Source organism: Bos grunniens, chromosome 1 (genome assembly GCF_055505025.1).
Source record: "Bos grunniens cultivar Pamir isolate PY7600 chromosome 1, Bosgru_T2T1.0, whole genome shotgun sequence".
Classification (NCBI taxonomy): Eukaryota; Metazoa; Chordata; class Mammalia; order Artiodactyla; family Bovidae; genus Bos; species Bos grunniens.
The window spans coordinates 90,757,080-90,773,944 of record NC_141165.1 but is presented as its reverse complement, the minus strand read 5'-3'; the positions used below and the strand labels follow the sequence as shown (position 1 = coordinate 90,773,944).

At 42.1% G+C, this 16,865-nt stretch overlaps 1 protein-coding gene across 4 annotated transcripts in view; it reads left to right on the top strand.

The window, feature by feature from the left end:
* CD86 (CD86 molecule) overlaps positions 1–16,865 on the top strand; it is a 66,184-nt gene that overhangs the window by 21,771 nt on the left and 27,548 nt on the right. For all 4 annotated transcript variants that reach the window (XM_086403559.1, XM_086403543.1, XM_086403549.1 and 1 more), the window contains exon 2: positions 14,941–14,990. In XM_086403559.1, coding sequence (XP_086259685.1) covers positions 14,941–14,990 — 50 coding nt within the window. The remainder of the gene's footprint in view (positions 1–14,940; positions 14,991–16,865) is intronic.

Below are 16,865 nucleotides of genomic sequence, written 5' to 3'. Positions count from 1 at the left end.
TTTTGAATGCTTACTATGTCCCAGGTTCTGGGTTTCTAACAAGGAGAATAAAAGACATGGCCCCTGTTCTCTTGAAGCTTCTAGCCTAACAGGAAAACAGTCCTAATTAAATAGTCACACTAAAAATGACTGTGTAGCAACAATGCTCTGAAAAGAAGAAATGGTTTTGTGATTGTGCTCACTGTTCAAGAACAACGTCTTTGAGCTTGATATTTTGGTTACTACAATATTCCCAGATAACAGATGTCCCCTCATAATGGAGGTGAGGATTGGATTTCATGGAATTGAGGCTAGAATGGGGAGTGGAGAGAACATGAAAGGTGAAAAGACAGGCTAAGCTAGATTCCTTAGGAGAAATTCAAGGTTCAAATACCATGTTTCAAAAATCAGATAGAGGTAGGAGTTGAGTTTAGGGGTCTCTGGGCCAGAAGATGGAAGCTATAAGGACATAGAACAAGAACAAGTATGTCTGAAACAAATGGAGGAGGTGGGGAAGTTTCTGGAGTCATTCAGAGTCCAGGCAAGTATGGATACTTCACCTTTCATGGTCAGGCAAGAAGGAAGGATAGGGCCCTAGGCTGAGCACCTAAGCCTTTACTAGATCCTTGTCCTCATCTCTAATCAATGCAAAGACTTTCTGAGCTGCCCATCATAGTTTACTTAGGCTGAGTTTGGGAGAGAGATGCCATTTTGAATATACGTAGACAAAGAAAATTGTATCCAGCACTTTCCATCTCCCAGTCAAGATGGGAGAGGTCCCATTCCCTGTTCTTCTCCTTCCTTTCATGAGTATGATTTCTTTCCAAGTTCCATTTCCTGGAGAAATTAAACTTAACTCTTAATAGCTAAAAACAAAAGACATTTTTCCTTTCCAGCTAGCATTTGCATTTTAATAGGGGCTTTCAAAAATGCCTTTACCCAAGGAATGAGTAATTTGGGAATTCCAAGCACCAGGGTAGGGCTAGCGTGTGGAATGGGGAGAAGGGGATGTCCCTCAGATTGTGCCCTTGAAACACTGGTTTTCTCTTTTTGACCATGATTCTGGTTCTGAGAGAGCAGGAAGGGGCTTCCTTAGGGGGCCAGAATTGGCATGGCTGCCTTTTGGTAAGTTCTGTGGGTCTTATTCATGGCAGGCAGAGGCCTTGACTGGATGTGCACAGACTCAGAGAGAGGAACTTGTGAAAATTTTGCATGGTGCTTACCCATAAGAACTTTTTGGCAAAAGGGGGAAAATGGTTTCCAAAACCATTGATAAATCAAAAAAACATATTTCTTGACTCAGAAAGGTCCGATTCTAGATATGACTAGAAAAACTGGGTATCTATCTTATACACAGACTTGCTGTTGGGGGATGGGAAAGGTTAATCACTACTGCCATCTTATGCTCCTTCTTCTGGGCAAGTAAGGGAATGGACTCTTAGTTTTAATGCTTTAGTTACGTACAATATTGGGAAATGAAGAAAAGCATCCCCTGCTCCTTATGAACCTACTTAGACATTTCTTCTTTGTACCTATGCCTCTTTGATGCTACTCCCCTTGTACCTGTATGGAAACACTGCTCCCAAATGGTGAGGAAGATGACAATTAATGAATGAAAGCAGTGTTAGGTAAGGAAATTCTCCATCATTGAGGACCCAAGGGGATTTGCTCCGGGACTGGAAACCAAGTCAGACATATGATCCAGCCTCAGCAAGGAGATGAGCTCAAGGAAAGCAGAGCTGAGGATGGGTGATGTGTATCAGTACTAGTCATCTCCCGTGTCCACCGGACACCAGGAAATGTTCACATTTCCATCAAGGCATCACGCAGGCCCATCTCTTTCCTGTCATGCCTGCTTCCCCTAAGTTGGTTCAGCATCTTCATCTCAAGTCTATAAGCTTTTAATATTGGCTTTCTTTTTTTTTTTTTTTTTTAATTTTATTTTATTTTTAAACTTTACATAATTGTATTAGTTTTGCCAAATATCAAAATGAATCCGCCACAGGCATACATGTGTTCCCCATCCTGAACCCTCCTCCCTCCTCCCTCCCCACACCATCCCTCTGGGTCGTCCCAGTGCACCAGCCCCAAGCATCCAGTATCGCGCTTCGAACCTGGACTGGCAACTCGTTTCTTACATGATATTCTACATGTTTCAATGTCACTCTCCCAAATCTTCCCACCCTCTCCCTCTCCCACAGAGTCCATAAGACTGTTCTATACATCAGTGTCTCTTTTGCTGTCTCGTACACAGGGTTATTGTTACCATCTTTCTAAATTCCATATATATGTGTTAGTATACTGTATTTATGTTTTTCCTTCTGGCTTACTTCACTCTGTATAATAGGCTCCAGTTTCATCCATCTCATTAGAACTGATTCAAATGTATTCTTTTTAATGGCTGAGTAATACTCCACTGTGTATATGTACCACAGCTTTCTTATCCATTCATCTGCTGATGGACATCTAGGTTGCTTCCATGTCCTGGCTATTATAAACAGTGCTGCGATGAATATTGGCTTTCTTAATTGCCCTCATACCAGCCCTCACTGCCTCCTTCAGGCCACTGACAAGCTTATTTTCTTTAAACTTTCATTATATAATTTTTTTGCTCCCACACTATTAATCCCAAACTCCCAATTTTCTATCAAAACAAATATAAATTCCTTATCTGACTTTCTAGGCCATGTTCAGCTATCCTGTTCTTATACATGTGTGTGTACCTCAAGAATACGGCTGAAATATGTATCCAGTTAAACGCAATCAAACATTTCAAAGTAGTTCATTGGAGGCAGTAGTTTCCTGAGCCACATTAACTGAATGCCTAGGATAGTACTTCCGCAGGAATCTATCTGAAGGGCCGTCTGGGGAAGAATTGTTGGAAGCTTGCAGAGCCTTTCAAGGACAAAGGCAGATGGCCATCACATCAAGTTCTGGACAATAAATAATTGCTAATATGAAAGGAAGATGGAAATTCTCTGAGAAAGATCCTCTTATGCAATGGCCTAGGCTGACAGCTCTCTGGAGTGGGAGAATCAGACTGAGTGGGCTGGGAGCACGGAATAGAAGCCTCCTCTGTTCTAACTGAACTTGACTTTCTCCAGCAAGCACTAACATTCCTAGCTCACTCTGTTCCTGTCACCAGGGTACAGTTCTGAGACCAAAACTGACCTACTTTTAAGTCCCAGGTTAGATATCACCGTCTTTACCCCACCCTTCTGGACCATAGGATTACTTCTCTATCTCTTTTGAAACCTTGGACCACTTGTCAACTGAGAGGGTCCTCCACAGACCTGGGGTCCTTTAAATGTACCATACTGTGTGCATGTGTGTGTGTGTGTGTGTGTGTGTGTTAAGTCGCTTCAGTCATGCCTGACTCTCTGCAATCCTATGGACTGTAGTCTGCCAGGCTTCTCTGTCCATGAGATTCTCCAGGTAAGAATACTGGAGTGGGTTGCCATGCCCGGGGGATCTTCCCAGCACAGGGATCGAACCTGAGTCTCTTGTGTCTCCTGTGCTGGCAAGTGGATTCTTTACCGCAAGTGCCGCCTGGGAAGACCACCACACTATGTGTGCTGTGCTAAATCACTTCAGTTGTGTCTGACTCTTTGCGACTATATACTGTGCTAAAACTTGGAGGAATGAAATTGGGTGGGGGTAGGGAAAAGTGGTGTGTCCAGATTTTCTCCCTGGAAAGGTGGGTGAGTCCAGATTTTCTCCCTTATTTTTCCTCCTTTCTGGGAATGTAATGAGCAGCTTCAAGGAAAACTTAAGAAAAGTTATGCAGTTCAACCACCCACTCAATTCAAGAATCTCTTTTAAAATGTCTCCTCCTCATTATTACTCTACTTTTGCCTGAGCAGTTCTGGTGATGAGGAGCTCATTATCTCACAAGAAAATCCAGGCCTTGGTCGTAGCACTCTATTCAAAGTTCTTCATCACCTGAAGCTGAGATCTGGCTCCCTGTATCTTTCAGTATTGGAACTACTGTCCCTTTAACAACAGTGCAAGTGTCTTCCTGTGGGAGGGCCCTTAAATATTTGCAGACAGCTTTGGGCACTTGCAGGTTTCTCTGCTTCAAGTTAGTTACCCCCAGGCCTTTCGATTGTTCCTCATTTGACATACTTTCATTATTCCCTGGTGAATCCCTTGATAAACTCTAATTTGCCATGATCATTCAAGTATAACAGACCTCACTGAATGTGATACCACAAATGATGTGGTCTGATTAGCACAGAGCACAGTGACCACATTCTACACTAAGAGCAAATTAACTTTTGGTTAGCCCTGCCACGCTAACATTTGTATGACTTTTATATTTACTACAGATAAGCTCTTCTCTATTTTCTACTTATTCTACTTCACTTAAGTGTAGATCTTTATGTGTACCCTGAGATGTGGCATGCTAGTATCAGACTCTCTTTTCAGCTGACCAACTGACCAATAGCTATCTGGCTTATTCCTGTGCACACTTTTATGTACATCTGCACATTTGAAAGCAGAAGTATGACTTCTGTGCTTTCATTCATAGTTTTACTAAACATGTAAAAATGAGAAAGTAAAACACAGAGAGCCCCACAGTACCCACCTAGTATCAGCCTATTAAACAAGAATGATTCCTAATCGTTGTTGAGTGAATGAATCAATCAATATCTTGTTCTCATCCCCCATATTTAATCCATCACCATATCCTGTTGGTTATAATCCTAAATTCTGCTTGGACCTATCCATTTCTATCTACTTTTGCCACCACAACCTACAACAAAAAGCCATCTTCTTTCACTTAGATGACTACAATAGCCAACTGATTGGTCTGGTGGCCTCTACCCTGGCTTCTGTACTATCCATCTGCTACAAAGTAGCCAATCATCTTCAAAATGCAAACCTGATTATGTCACTCCTCTGCTGTTCATGTTGCTCTCAGAATAAAGAACAAAATCTTTAACTGACCGATAAGATAAGCATCGTCTGGCCCTTGCTGACCTCTTCAATCTTGCCCTCCACCCCTCTATCCACATCAACCTTCTCTCATGTGCCCTCAGTGCCTTTGCACGTGCTGGTCCCATTGCCTAGCATTTCCTAAGTCACTCCACCAACCTTCACTTACTTAGCACCTATTCAATCTGTTCTGCTTACCTATTGATGCATCAGAAACTGCCCCCAAACTTAGCAGCTTAGAACAATGAATATTTTACTCTTTCTCATAACACATGAGTCAGAAGTTTTGGCAGCCTTCTGAGTGATTTTTCTGGTCCTCATGGCATCAACTTGGTCACTTAGCTGATGAATGGGCTAGTCTAAATGTATACTATCTAATTCAGTAGTCCCTAGCCACATACCTACTGATTATTTGAAATGTAGCTCATCTTAAATGAGATGTGTTGTAAATATAAAATACCCAGGTGATTCTGAAGATTTAGTACAGGAAAGATAATGTAAAATAGTCATTAATAATTTTTATATTGATCACATATTGAAATAGTATTTTAGATATTAGATTAGATAAAATATCTTATTGAAATTAATTTCACCTATTTATTTTTAAATGTTTTAATGTGGCTACCAGCCGTTTTTAAATTACATATTTGGATTGCATTATATTTCTATTGGACGGTGCTGATCTAGAGCAAGGGTCAGTATTTTTTTTTTTTCTATAAAAGGCCAGATAGAAAATATTTTCAGCTTTGCAAGCCATATGATCTCTGTCACAGCTTCTCAACTCTATCACTGCAGTACAAAAAACAGTCAAGGACAATAATTATAGTGGTTATAGCTGCATTTCAACAAAACTTTATTTGTAAAAATAGGTGGTGGTCTGATTTGGTCTTCAGGCTGCAGTTTGCTGACCTCTGATTTAAAGGATTCAGGATTTTATTCCCATGTTTGGTGGTTTGGCAGAAATGACTGGAAGGCTGTTTCAGCTGGGACTGTTGACTCAAACACCTACACGTGGCATTTCCATGATGGTGGTCTCAGTAGTGGGACGTCTTGTATAGTGGCTCTGAGCCCCACATTCCAAGACAGACAGACACTGCAAGGCTTCTTTTGATCTAGCCTCAGAAGTCCTAAACATCCCTTCTAGTGCACTCTATTGGTCAAACAAATCTCTAAGGCCCGCCCAGACTCAAGGAGAGGAAATTAGAGGTCACAAAGGGGTAGGAGGGAGGAGTAGCAAAGAATATGTGTCCATCTTTAACTTATCACATCATTCTTCAAATCTCAATTTAGACTAGACCTATTATGGGCCCTCCAAGCACCATGAAGCTCTCCTCTGTAGCACTCGTCATCATTGTAATTTTACATTTATTTGTATGATCATCATCCTGCTCATCTACTAACCTATAAGCAACTATAGCAAGAGGAGTCCTTTCCGGTTTTGCTCATCATTCTATTCCCAGCACCTCGCACAAGGCCTGGCTCCAAAAATATTTGTTAAATGAATGAACAACCTAGGGGCACAGCCAAGTATCTGTATGAATATGTATCCCCACATTTCTCTACTGCTCTCAAGCATATCACGAGACACCCTGTCAGAAGTTAAAATTCAGATACAGTCAATTCCCAGCAACCTTCTTATTTTGCAGTTCAGAAACTTTGTGAAAAAGGAAATAAGCCTACCCTATTCCTCCAAGGACCTCCAAGGTAATCATAGCTGTTCTAAGGGTAGAGCTTCCGGTTCTGGTGCCCTGAGAAGTGACTGACACAGCGTGTCACGCTGACGCCAGTCAAGGCCCTGGGCGGCTTGTCCTGCTCCTGGCTTTCACTGTCTTCTCACTCAGCTGGCAGTGCCCATCCAGCACGCTTGCTGGGCCAGCCACAGTACAAGCTGGAAGAAAACAAAGGATTGGGGTCTGAACCTGGGCTGAGGCCAACCTAGTCCTCCCTCCATGGAAATTATGGCATCTTTTGCTTTGTTCGGAGAAGGACTCTCATATGTGCTGGGAGGAGATGAATGAGTCCACCTTGCATGCTGGCCTGGAGCTTGAATGGTAGGTATTTGTGGACACTCTGTTTTTCTTTTTAGCTCTGAGTTAGGGATCAAGGCCTGCACATCTTTATACTCCCTCACAACCTCTAGAAAAAGCCTGACACTGAGTAAATTCACTACATGTTTGCATGAGACTGTCTCAATGAACAACCTTCCTTAGACACCAGGAAACCTATCAGCATTTTTCCTGGTGCCCTGATCACCACTAATATTCTAGACAAAGTAGTGAAATAGGGAACTTTTTTTGCTGCTCCCCAACTTCTGCCTTGGAATCTTTCTCTCACTTCCCGAGCCATCATATGTGTACTCCCCTGTCCCACCCCGTGACTGGCCAACACCACTTCGCCATATCTGCATACTGCCTTTCGCCTGAGCTAGATCCCACATCCTCCTGCAGACTTGCAACATAAAAGAACTCTTCTTAATCCCCTTTGTTCTGTTCCAATGCACGTAGTTCCCAGAACTCTTCTGGGTGAGGCTTAGCTGAAACACAGTAACATGTGTCTGGAGGTCAGCCCAGGCCAGCAAACTCATTACCTGTCTGGGGCTGGGGTGGAGAGAAGCATTCTCTGCCTGGCACGTAATAGGTGCTCAAATAATATTTGTGGACTGAATGGCAGCTCAGGACAGAAATGTCCCTGATACACAGGGACACTGTGGTCCATCCTACATCTAGCCAGCCTATCCCCTGAGTGTCACACTCTGATTCCAGGAGCTGCCATCACACATGGCCCCAGGGATGTGCTGTTCCCTTGCTACCCTGAGAGTGGGTAGAATTGAAATCTTTTTTCCTTGCTCCTAATGCACACCTGGGGCTTCCCTGGTGGCTCAGTGGTAAAGAATCTGCCTGCCAATACAAGAGATTCAGGTTCAATCCCCAGTTTAGGAAGATGGAGAAGGGAATGACAACCCACTCCAGTATTCTTGCCTGGAGAATCCCATAGATAGAGGAGCCTGGCAGGCTACCGTCCAGGCTTTTGTGTCCAGGGTCACAAAAGAGTTGGACACGACTGAGTGACTAAGCAATAACAACAGCACATCTGAAACCAACTGGAACTTTTAAAGGAACTATACAAGAGTCAAAAATAACACAATGAGTGATGGATGGAAACTAAATTTCTGGTGACGAGCAAACTGTACTGTATACGGAAATGGAAATATGATGTTGTATGAAGTGGAAATATAATGTTGTAAATGTGAAAAAATGTTATAAACCAGTTATCTCAATAAAATGAAAAAGAATGCAGGGAAGAAACTCCATTTCTTTACTTGCAACATGGGGAAAGAAAATCTCACCTTATTGTGAGGAATAATATACTTGGGCATTGAGTTAACTCTCACTCACATTCTATGATGGCCAGGTATGTAAAGTGAGAGAAAGTAGTGTCTGATGGGTGCTTTTCTTTAGTTTTGAAGGTGAACCTCCAGCTAAATAGAACGTTGAAACTTGTTCTAGGTTTTTGACCAGTTCACCCATTCTGCTCACAACTGACAGAAATATCCTCACAGAGAATCTCCCCTGTAAATTCTTAGGTTCTTTCCTCTCCCAATCCCCTTTCTGCTCTCTCCCTCCAAAAGCTAGAGTTTCTACTTCTCAGGCCCTCTGGAGAAAGTCGTGACTCGTAGTTGTGGTTAAGAGTTCATTGCACAGGGAGCAGTGACATTTCTGCTCTGCCTCATAGCCAATGACATTGAAGAAAACTGGCCCCTCACACACACTCCATGGCTAGAGATGAGAGAAATTTTTCATATGTATAAAAGAATATATTTTTATACATTTATACTGTATAAAAGAGTATCATGACACTCAAGTATTTTAGCCCTATATTTTAATAGGGCCTCTGGTAAACCAGGTATCTAAAGTGTTGGTCAGGATGGGTGTGCAGTCTCTAAGTTAATGTTAGGGAAGTTTATTAGGAATATCACTGCTGGGGCAGGATTTTGAGGACAAACATGATCTCTCTCCCCCAAAATCCATAAAAGGCTTTGATAGAAGTGTGTTAGGCTTAGACTTATTCTCTTTTCTCTGTTAGGCTTATTCTGCAAAGTTTGAGAGAATGATACCAGTATCAATGAGAGGAAGTTAAGGAGAGGCAGCTTTTCACCCAGGAGAAGACAGAGATTCCAAATAGAGAAGCAAAAAATAATTTTGATGTCCTTCTCAGACCCAGTGCTCCTCCCCACTGAATGAATTACAGGGACCATCTGTCCAGGATTTCCCACGACCATACAGATTTCATGTGATTATTTGAATTAAAGGTGATTCATTAAATTTATACCAAAGTATAATTTTGATGGTGTGTCCTATCTGACACATCACCCAGGGAAGAAAAAAAAAAAAAACTTTGATTGCATCAAGCATACTGATACTTGGTTTGCAAACAGTGTGAGATTTTTATACTAACTAGGAGTTCAGACTTACAGGGTTCACAGTCCTCAGAATCTATGATAAATAGGATATTGGTAGTGATTTAGGATGATGAAGTGCACAAGAATCAAATAGAGAACTCCTTTACCTTATGATCCACCAATCCCACTCCTGGGCATATATTCAAAGAAAACTCTAATTCAGAAAGATACATGTACCCAGTGTTCATAGCAGCACTACTTACAGTAGCCAAGACATGGAAGCAATGTTCAACAGATGAGTAGATAAAGAACATGTAGTGTGTGTGTGTGTGTGTGTGTGTGTATATATATATATATATATATATATATATATATAGTGGAATATTACTCAGTCATAAAAAAGAATGAAATCATTCCATTTGTAGCAGCATGGATAGATCTAGAGGTTATCATACTAAATGAAGTAACTCAGACATGGAAAAGACAAATATCATATGCTATTACTTACATATGGAATCTTTATGATACAAATGAACTTATTTATAAAATGGAAACAGACATATAGAAAACAAATTTATGGTTACCAAAAGAAGAAGAGGCGAAGGGATAAATTAGGAGTCTAGGATTAACAGATACAAAACTACTATGTATGAAATCAACAGGAAGGTCCTACTGTAAATCACAGGGAACTATATTCAGTATCTTGTACTAAACTATAATGGAAAATAATCTGAAAAAGAATATCAGATCAGATCAGATCAGTCACTCAGTCGTGTCCGACTCTGCGACCCCATGAATCGCAGCACACCGGGCCTCCCTGTCCATCACCAACTCCCGGAGTTCACTGAGACTCATGTCCATCGAGTCAGTGATGCCATCCAGCCATCTCATCCTCTGTCATCCCCTTCTCCTCCTGCCCCCAATCCCTCCCAGCATCAGAGTCTTTTCCAATGAGTCAACCCTTCCCATGAGGTGGCCAAAGTACTGGAATTTCAGCTTTAGCATCAGTCCTTCCAAAGAAATCCCAGGGCTGATCTCCTTCAAAATGGACTGGTTGGATCTCCTTGCAGTCCAAGGGACTCTCAAGAGTCTTCTCCAACATCACAGTTCAAAAGCATCAATTCTTCGGCGCTCAGCTTTCTTCACAGTCCAACTCTCACATCCATACATGACCACTGGAAAAACCATAGCCTTGACTAGACAAACCTTTGTTGGCAAAGTAATATCTCTGCTTTTGAATATGCTATCTAGGTTGATCATAACTTTCCTTCCAAGGAGTAAGCGTCTTTTAAATCATTTTGATGTACACCAGAAATTAACACAACATTATATATCAACTGTACTTCAATTTTTAAAAAAGAGAATTATTTTTCCAGATTCTACTACTGACTGGTGTCAGCTTTGGCCCAACAGATAGTGTCTGTGTTCTGAAACTTATTAAAATCACTGGAAGGAAGGCAGAACAATTGGGAGAGAGCGTAAGGTGCACAGATTGGACACCTACTATGTGTTTTGGCAACTGAATATATTTGCAACTTACTGTCACAAAACACAAATTTTCTAATTGTTTACTGCTGCTGCTGCTAAGCCACTTCAGTCGTGTCCGACTCTGTGCGACCCCATAGACAGCAGCCCACCAGGCTCCCCCGTCCCTGGGATTCTCCAGGCAAGAACACTGGAGTGGGTTGCCATTTCCTTCTCCAATGCAGGAAAGTGAAAAGTGAAAGTGAAGTCGCTTAGTCATGTCCGACTCCTAGCGACCCCATGGACTGCAGCCTACCAGGCTCCTCCGTCCATGGGATTTTCCAGGCAAGAGTACTGGAGTGGGGTGCCATTGCCTTCTCCAAATTGTTCACTAATTAGCACTAATTTTTTAAATATAAAAGAGCTCCTACAAATCAGTTCCCTCAAAAATTAAAAATAGAATTATCATATGATCCAGTAATTCCACTTTAGAGTACATACCCAAAAGAAATGATAGCCATGTCTTGAAGAAAAACTTGTACACCCATGATCATAGCATAATTCAAGGCAGCCAAAAAGAGGAAGCAACTCAGATGTCCATCAACAATTGAATGGATAAACAAAATGTTGCATTTACATACAATAGGATATTATTCAGCCTTAAAACGGAAGGAAATTCTGACACGTGCTACAAAATGCTTGAATCTTGAATACATTATGCTAAGTGAAATAAGCCAGACACAAAAAGACAAACATTGTATGAGCCTACTTATATGAGGTGCCTAAAGTAGTCAAATTCATGGACATAGAAGGTAGAATGATGCTTTTCAGGGACAGAGGGAGTGGAGGAGTGTGTGGAGTTAGTGTTTAATGGGTACAAAATTTCAAGATGAAATTTTGGAGATGAAAGGAGTTCTAGAGATGGGTGGTAATGATGATTGCACAACAAATGTAAATGTGTTTAATATTACTATACACTTTAGAAATGAGTAAGATGGGAAATTTTAAGTTATATTTTCATGACAACAAAAAAGGATTTTTTTAAAAATTACAATAAGATGTCATTTTAACCTTCCCCATTGGTAAAGATCAATATTAAAAAGCAGAGACATTACTTTGCTGACAAAGGTCCATCTAGTCAAAGCTATGGTTTTTCCAGTAGTCATGTATGGATGTGAGAGTTGGACTATAAAGAAAGCTGAGCACCAAAGAATTGATGCTTTTGAACTGTGGTGTTGGAGAAGACTCTTGAGAGTTCCTTGGACTGCAAGGAGATCCAACCAGTCAATCCTAAAGGAAATCAGTCCTGAATATTCATTGGAAGGACTGATGCTGAAGCTGAAACTCCAATACTTAGGTCACCTGATGCAAAGAACTGACTCATTGGAAAAGACCCTGATGCTGGGAAAGATTGAAGGCAGGAGGAGAAAGGGACGACAGAGAATGAGATGGCTGGATGGCATCACTGGCCCAATGGACATGAGTTTGAGCAAGCTCTGGGAGTTGGTGATGGACAGGGAAGCCTGGTGTCCTGCAGTCCATGGGGTTGCCAAGAGTCAGACACGACTGAGCAACTGAACTGAACTGATTGGTAAAGATTACAAATTAGAAATCTTTGTTGGCAAAATCTATATGAAAATAAGGACATTCGTGCTGTGATTTTGTTGGTGGGAGCGTAAGCATCTAGTTTTAGGGGAGAACAATTTTTCAATATGTGTGAAGATTAAAATTGAATTTGCTTTTTAACTTTTTGGTCAAGCCATTCTGCTCCTAGGAAGATAGCTTACTCTCACATATATGATTTGGCATATGATCAAGGCTCTTCATTGCAGCAGAAGATTGGAAAAACCCAAATGTCTATTGATAGGGGCTGGTAAAGTAAATTATTGACATCTGATTGAAAACACCAGAATAATATGGAACTGTTAGAATGAGGATACCCAGTATGTGTGGACACAGAAAAATCTCCAAGGGAGTGGTTAGTGTGCAGAAGTGCATTATAGTGTGCTAACATTTGTGTTTTATAATTAAATGAAAAAAAAAATGGGTCTCAGTTTTCATTTCACTTTGTCTCAAATAACTGCAAGTAGAGGCAAGAAACTGCTAACAGGTAATAGTGGTCACTCCACTTATTGCTATGGGGAGAAGTCAAACTGCTAGGGGACAAGGCTGGCAGGGAGTTGCTTTCCACTGTTTATTGCCCTTATATTTCAAATGTAGTACTATGAGCAGGTATGATCTACTAAAATTTTTTCATTAAAAAAAAAAGAAGTTACAGTCCAGAAGGAAAGAAACATAACAAATACTTTCAGCCTAAAGTCATACATTGGGTTTTATGGAAAAGGAAAGGAAGGGTGTCTAGCATAACCCACAGGCATCAAGGATGGTTTCTAGACAAATCACCCACAGGGAAGAAATATCTGCTGTTGGATCAGGAATAGTTGTATACTTTCATCTGAGCATTGGTTTATCTTTATCTCATGGACAGATCTGGAAATTGATTCACCAGTTAGATTTTCCTTCTCACCTTAGCTGTTAAAAAGTTAACAAGCCAAACTTGTGACCCACACCATACAAAGTGGGCAGATTTCTATGGTAAGCATTTAGCTTTGGCATTGTACTTGACTCCATTTTGTATTCCTGCATTTGGTTTGCTTTTCCCCTGTTTGTAATGTTGGTCATCTTCCCTATTCTATGCTTCCCTATAAGCCACTCTACAGCCTTTTGGTCTAAGTTGGGGTAAATGGGTGAATAAAGAAAGATGGAGGGCAGGAAAAGAAAAGAGAGAGCATGGAGGTTATAGAGCAATACTTATCGTTTTCCTTGGCTCCATCACATAGATTAAGTGAACACTCTAGTACTGGAAAATCCCACGGACAGAGAAGCATGGTGGGCTACAGACCATGGGGTCGCAAAGAGTCGGACACGACTGAGCGACTTCCCTTTCACTTTCTAGTACAGGATTATCAAAGTGGTTAAGGAGCCCACTGCAACACTATCATCTGTGAGTTTGCGAGTCATGGATTTCACTCAATCTACTAATCAGAATCTCTGTGGAAAAGCCCCAGGAATCTGCTTTAACATATCCTCCAGATAATTTTTATGCACATTACTGTTTGAAAACCACAGGGAAGCCAAAAAAAAAATTGATTTCTAAACATGAAAGTGAAAGTTGCTCAGTTGTATGTGACTCTTTGAGATCCCATGGACTTATACAGTCCATGGAATTCTCCAGGCCAAAATACTGGAATGGGTAAACTTTCCCTCTCCAGGGGATCTTCCTAACCCAGGGATCAAACCCAGGTCTCCTGCACTGCAGGCGATTCTTTACCAGCTGAGCCACCAGGGAAGCCCAAGAACACTGGAGTGGGTAGCCTATCCCTTCACCAGAGGATCTTCCCGACCCAGGAATTGAACCAGGGTCTCCCATATTGCAGGCAGATTCTTTACCAACTGAGCTACCAGGGAAGCCATAAATACTTTCTATTTGTCCTACCATACCCATTTATTGGTCAAGATAATAATGCTGCTATTGCAGTTTTAGTTGCTCAGTTGTGTCTGACTCTTTGCAACCCCATGGACTGTTGCTTACCAGGCTCCTCTTTCACCATGGGATTTCCCAGGCAAGAATACTGGAATGAGTTGCCATTTCTTTCTCAGCTACTGCAGTAAACAACTCCCAAAATTTCATTAACTTAACACACCAAAATTTTATTTTTTGCTCACATCACAGTCCAATACAGATCACTGTGGGGTGTTAAGAGCTGTTTTATTAATTTGTTCAGCCAATCAGCTTCTTTCATAGTGAGGCTTTACCATCTTCTGGCCGCTTGGACTGCTCCTCTGGATCCTCTGCATCAAAGAAGGCAGAGGATGGAGGGAAGAGAGAGGCTTTAGCACTGTGGTACCTGGAAGTAACGCCCATCTTTTCTGCTCACAATTCCACTGGTCAAAACCCAGTCACATGGCCTACTTGTGTGGGGGTGGGGGCTGGGAAATAGGGTATGTCTGTAGGGTTAGGAGAAAAAGAAAATGGTTTTGATGATCACACTGTATCATCTTTGCCCCACCCATGGGCCGAAGTGAATTTCAAACTCCACTTTGTCACTTTTTTGGTTTCGTTTTCTAATCGAGTTTTATCTTCTCTGTTTTAACTGTAGCACCATGGGACTGCGAAACACTCTAATCGTGATGGCCCTCCTGCTCTCTGGTAAGCACACTTTTGGCTTTATAAAGTCCTAGAATCCTCCTACTGTCTCCCCGTGAACCTGAGCTGCAAGCTGGGGCCTGAGACTTGATGGGGTTTACTCACTTTCTATTCAGCGTACACAAGACCACAAGCCAGAAAGACTTTCATGAAGAAGAAGGAAGCATCACAACTGAGAACAGGTATCTCAGCTGATGGCGGGTCCAACCTGAGATGGAGCCCACGCCTTCTGCCATCTTACACCTGTGGTTCTAGATGCACAGAGGAGGGCAGACTGGACTGTCCAGCAGTGCCCAGGGAGCTACGGGAAGGTCCCTATTCTGACATGCCTGAAGCTTAATTCTTTTGCTCCTCTGTTCCCATTGCTGGCATTCTCACACCTTTGGGAAATGACAAACTGGCTTCTAAAAGTCTCCAGCTACCAGCCATCATTGGTTTTCTTCTTCTCAACTGTTCCTCTCCCACCACCTCCTTCCCCTGTCCTTCTCCCCACCTCTCACCCATAGAACATAGTTGGCACTTATTACTGGGAGGATCAAGGCACCCAGCCCTGCAACCACCTGATTAAATGCCCTTCAGCTAATCATATCAGCTGATTTACTATCAAGCTAAGGGGCTAAGCTTCAGGGCTTCTCACCTGCACAGCTCTTTCCAAACCACTCCAAGACCTCAGGAGGAGCCCTAACAGTGTGGTCATGGGTCTTAGGTCTTAGTAAAGTTTTCATTAGTAAGATATTTTAACTACAATAAGTTAAGACCACTGTCTCTTTCCACTGTGATTTCTTGACTTGTCTCTCTGCCACATTCTCCCCGTGCTGAGCAATGTTGCAGTGGCCATGGGCATTTTGTTTTGTGTTCTGTATTCTTTTTCTTAAAGAGCCCTTCTCCACTCAAAATAAATTTAGTAGTGTCAGGCCTCAGAAAACTCAGACCTTCCCTGTTTGCTGCTTTGTCTGAGTTTAGTTTCTTCTGTAAACTGGGGCTGGCCAAAGTTCCTGCCACCCATCTTGGGACTGGATGCCCTTGGTTTCTCCTGACCCAGCCCCTTCCTGCGGCTTGTCTTCCCCACCCTGGGCACTGAGAGGGAAGTGTCCCGGTCCTGGTGTGGGGCAGACGGGGGAGGGGTAGCCCACCTGCTGTTTGACTGCAGCAGAACACAGGCTGCCCCTAACTAACTAGACTGGCCATGAGCTCACCTCCTCCCGTGGCCACACATAAGACCCTTGGCCACTGACTTCATCCTGCTGTGGTTGACAAAGAGTCTCCCTCAGATCGATGCTGGCTGGGACAGGCTTTTGGGGAAGTGCTTTCTGCTTAGCACCCTGGAGCTTGCTGTGTCTGTGCTATAGACATGTTACCTGATCTACAGATGGGCTAACTGATCACTGACTTAGGTCATAATACTAGCTTTCACTTCCCAGGACCAATATGATTTGCTATTTTAACTCTTGGGAAGGTAGAAGTTATGTGTGAGCAGGGGCAGAGAGAAAGGGGTTGAAGCAAAGCTTTGGACAACATTATCCAGCAAGAACCTCTTCCCATCCCACTTCTAATTGTTTTATTTGACAAGCACACAGATGTATTGCTTACAGACACTTTGTGCCAGGTACTGTTCTAGGCATTTTATAGATATTAACTCATTTAAACATCATCATAACTCTGCTTTAGGTCTTGTTATGATTCCCTATTTTACAAATGTACAAACTAAAGCCCAGAGAGGTTAAGTAATTTGCTTAAGACAACATTGCTAATAAGTGGCAGAGCTTGAATTCATACTCAGCAGTATAGATACAGCATCTGTTCACTTCACCTTGACATTATGCTACTTCTCCTAACTCTTTCTAGGGAACTGTCCATAATAGTAGGATTTGTCCCTTG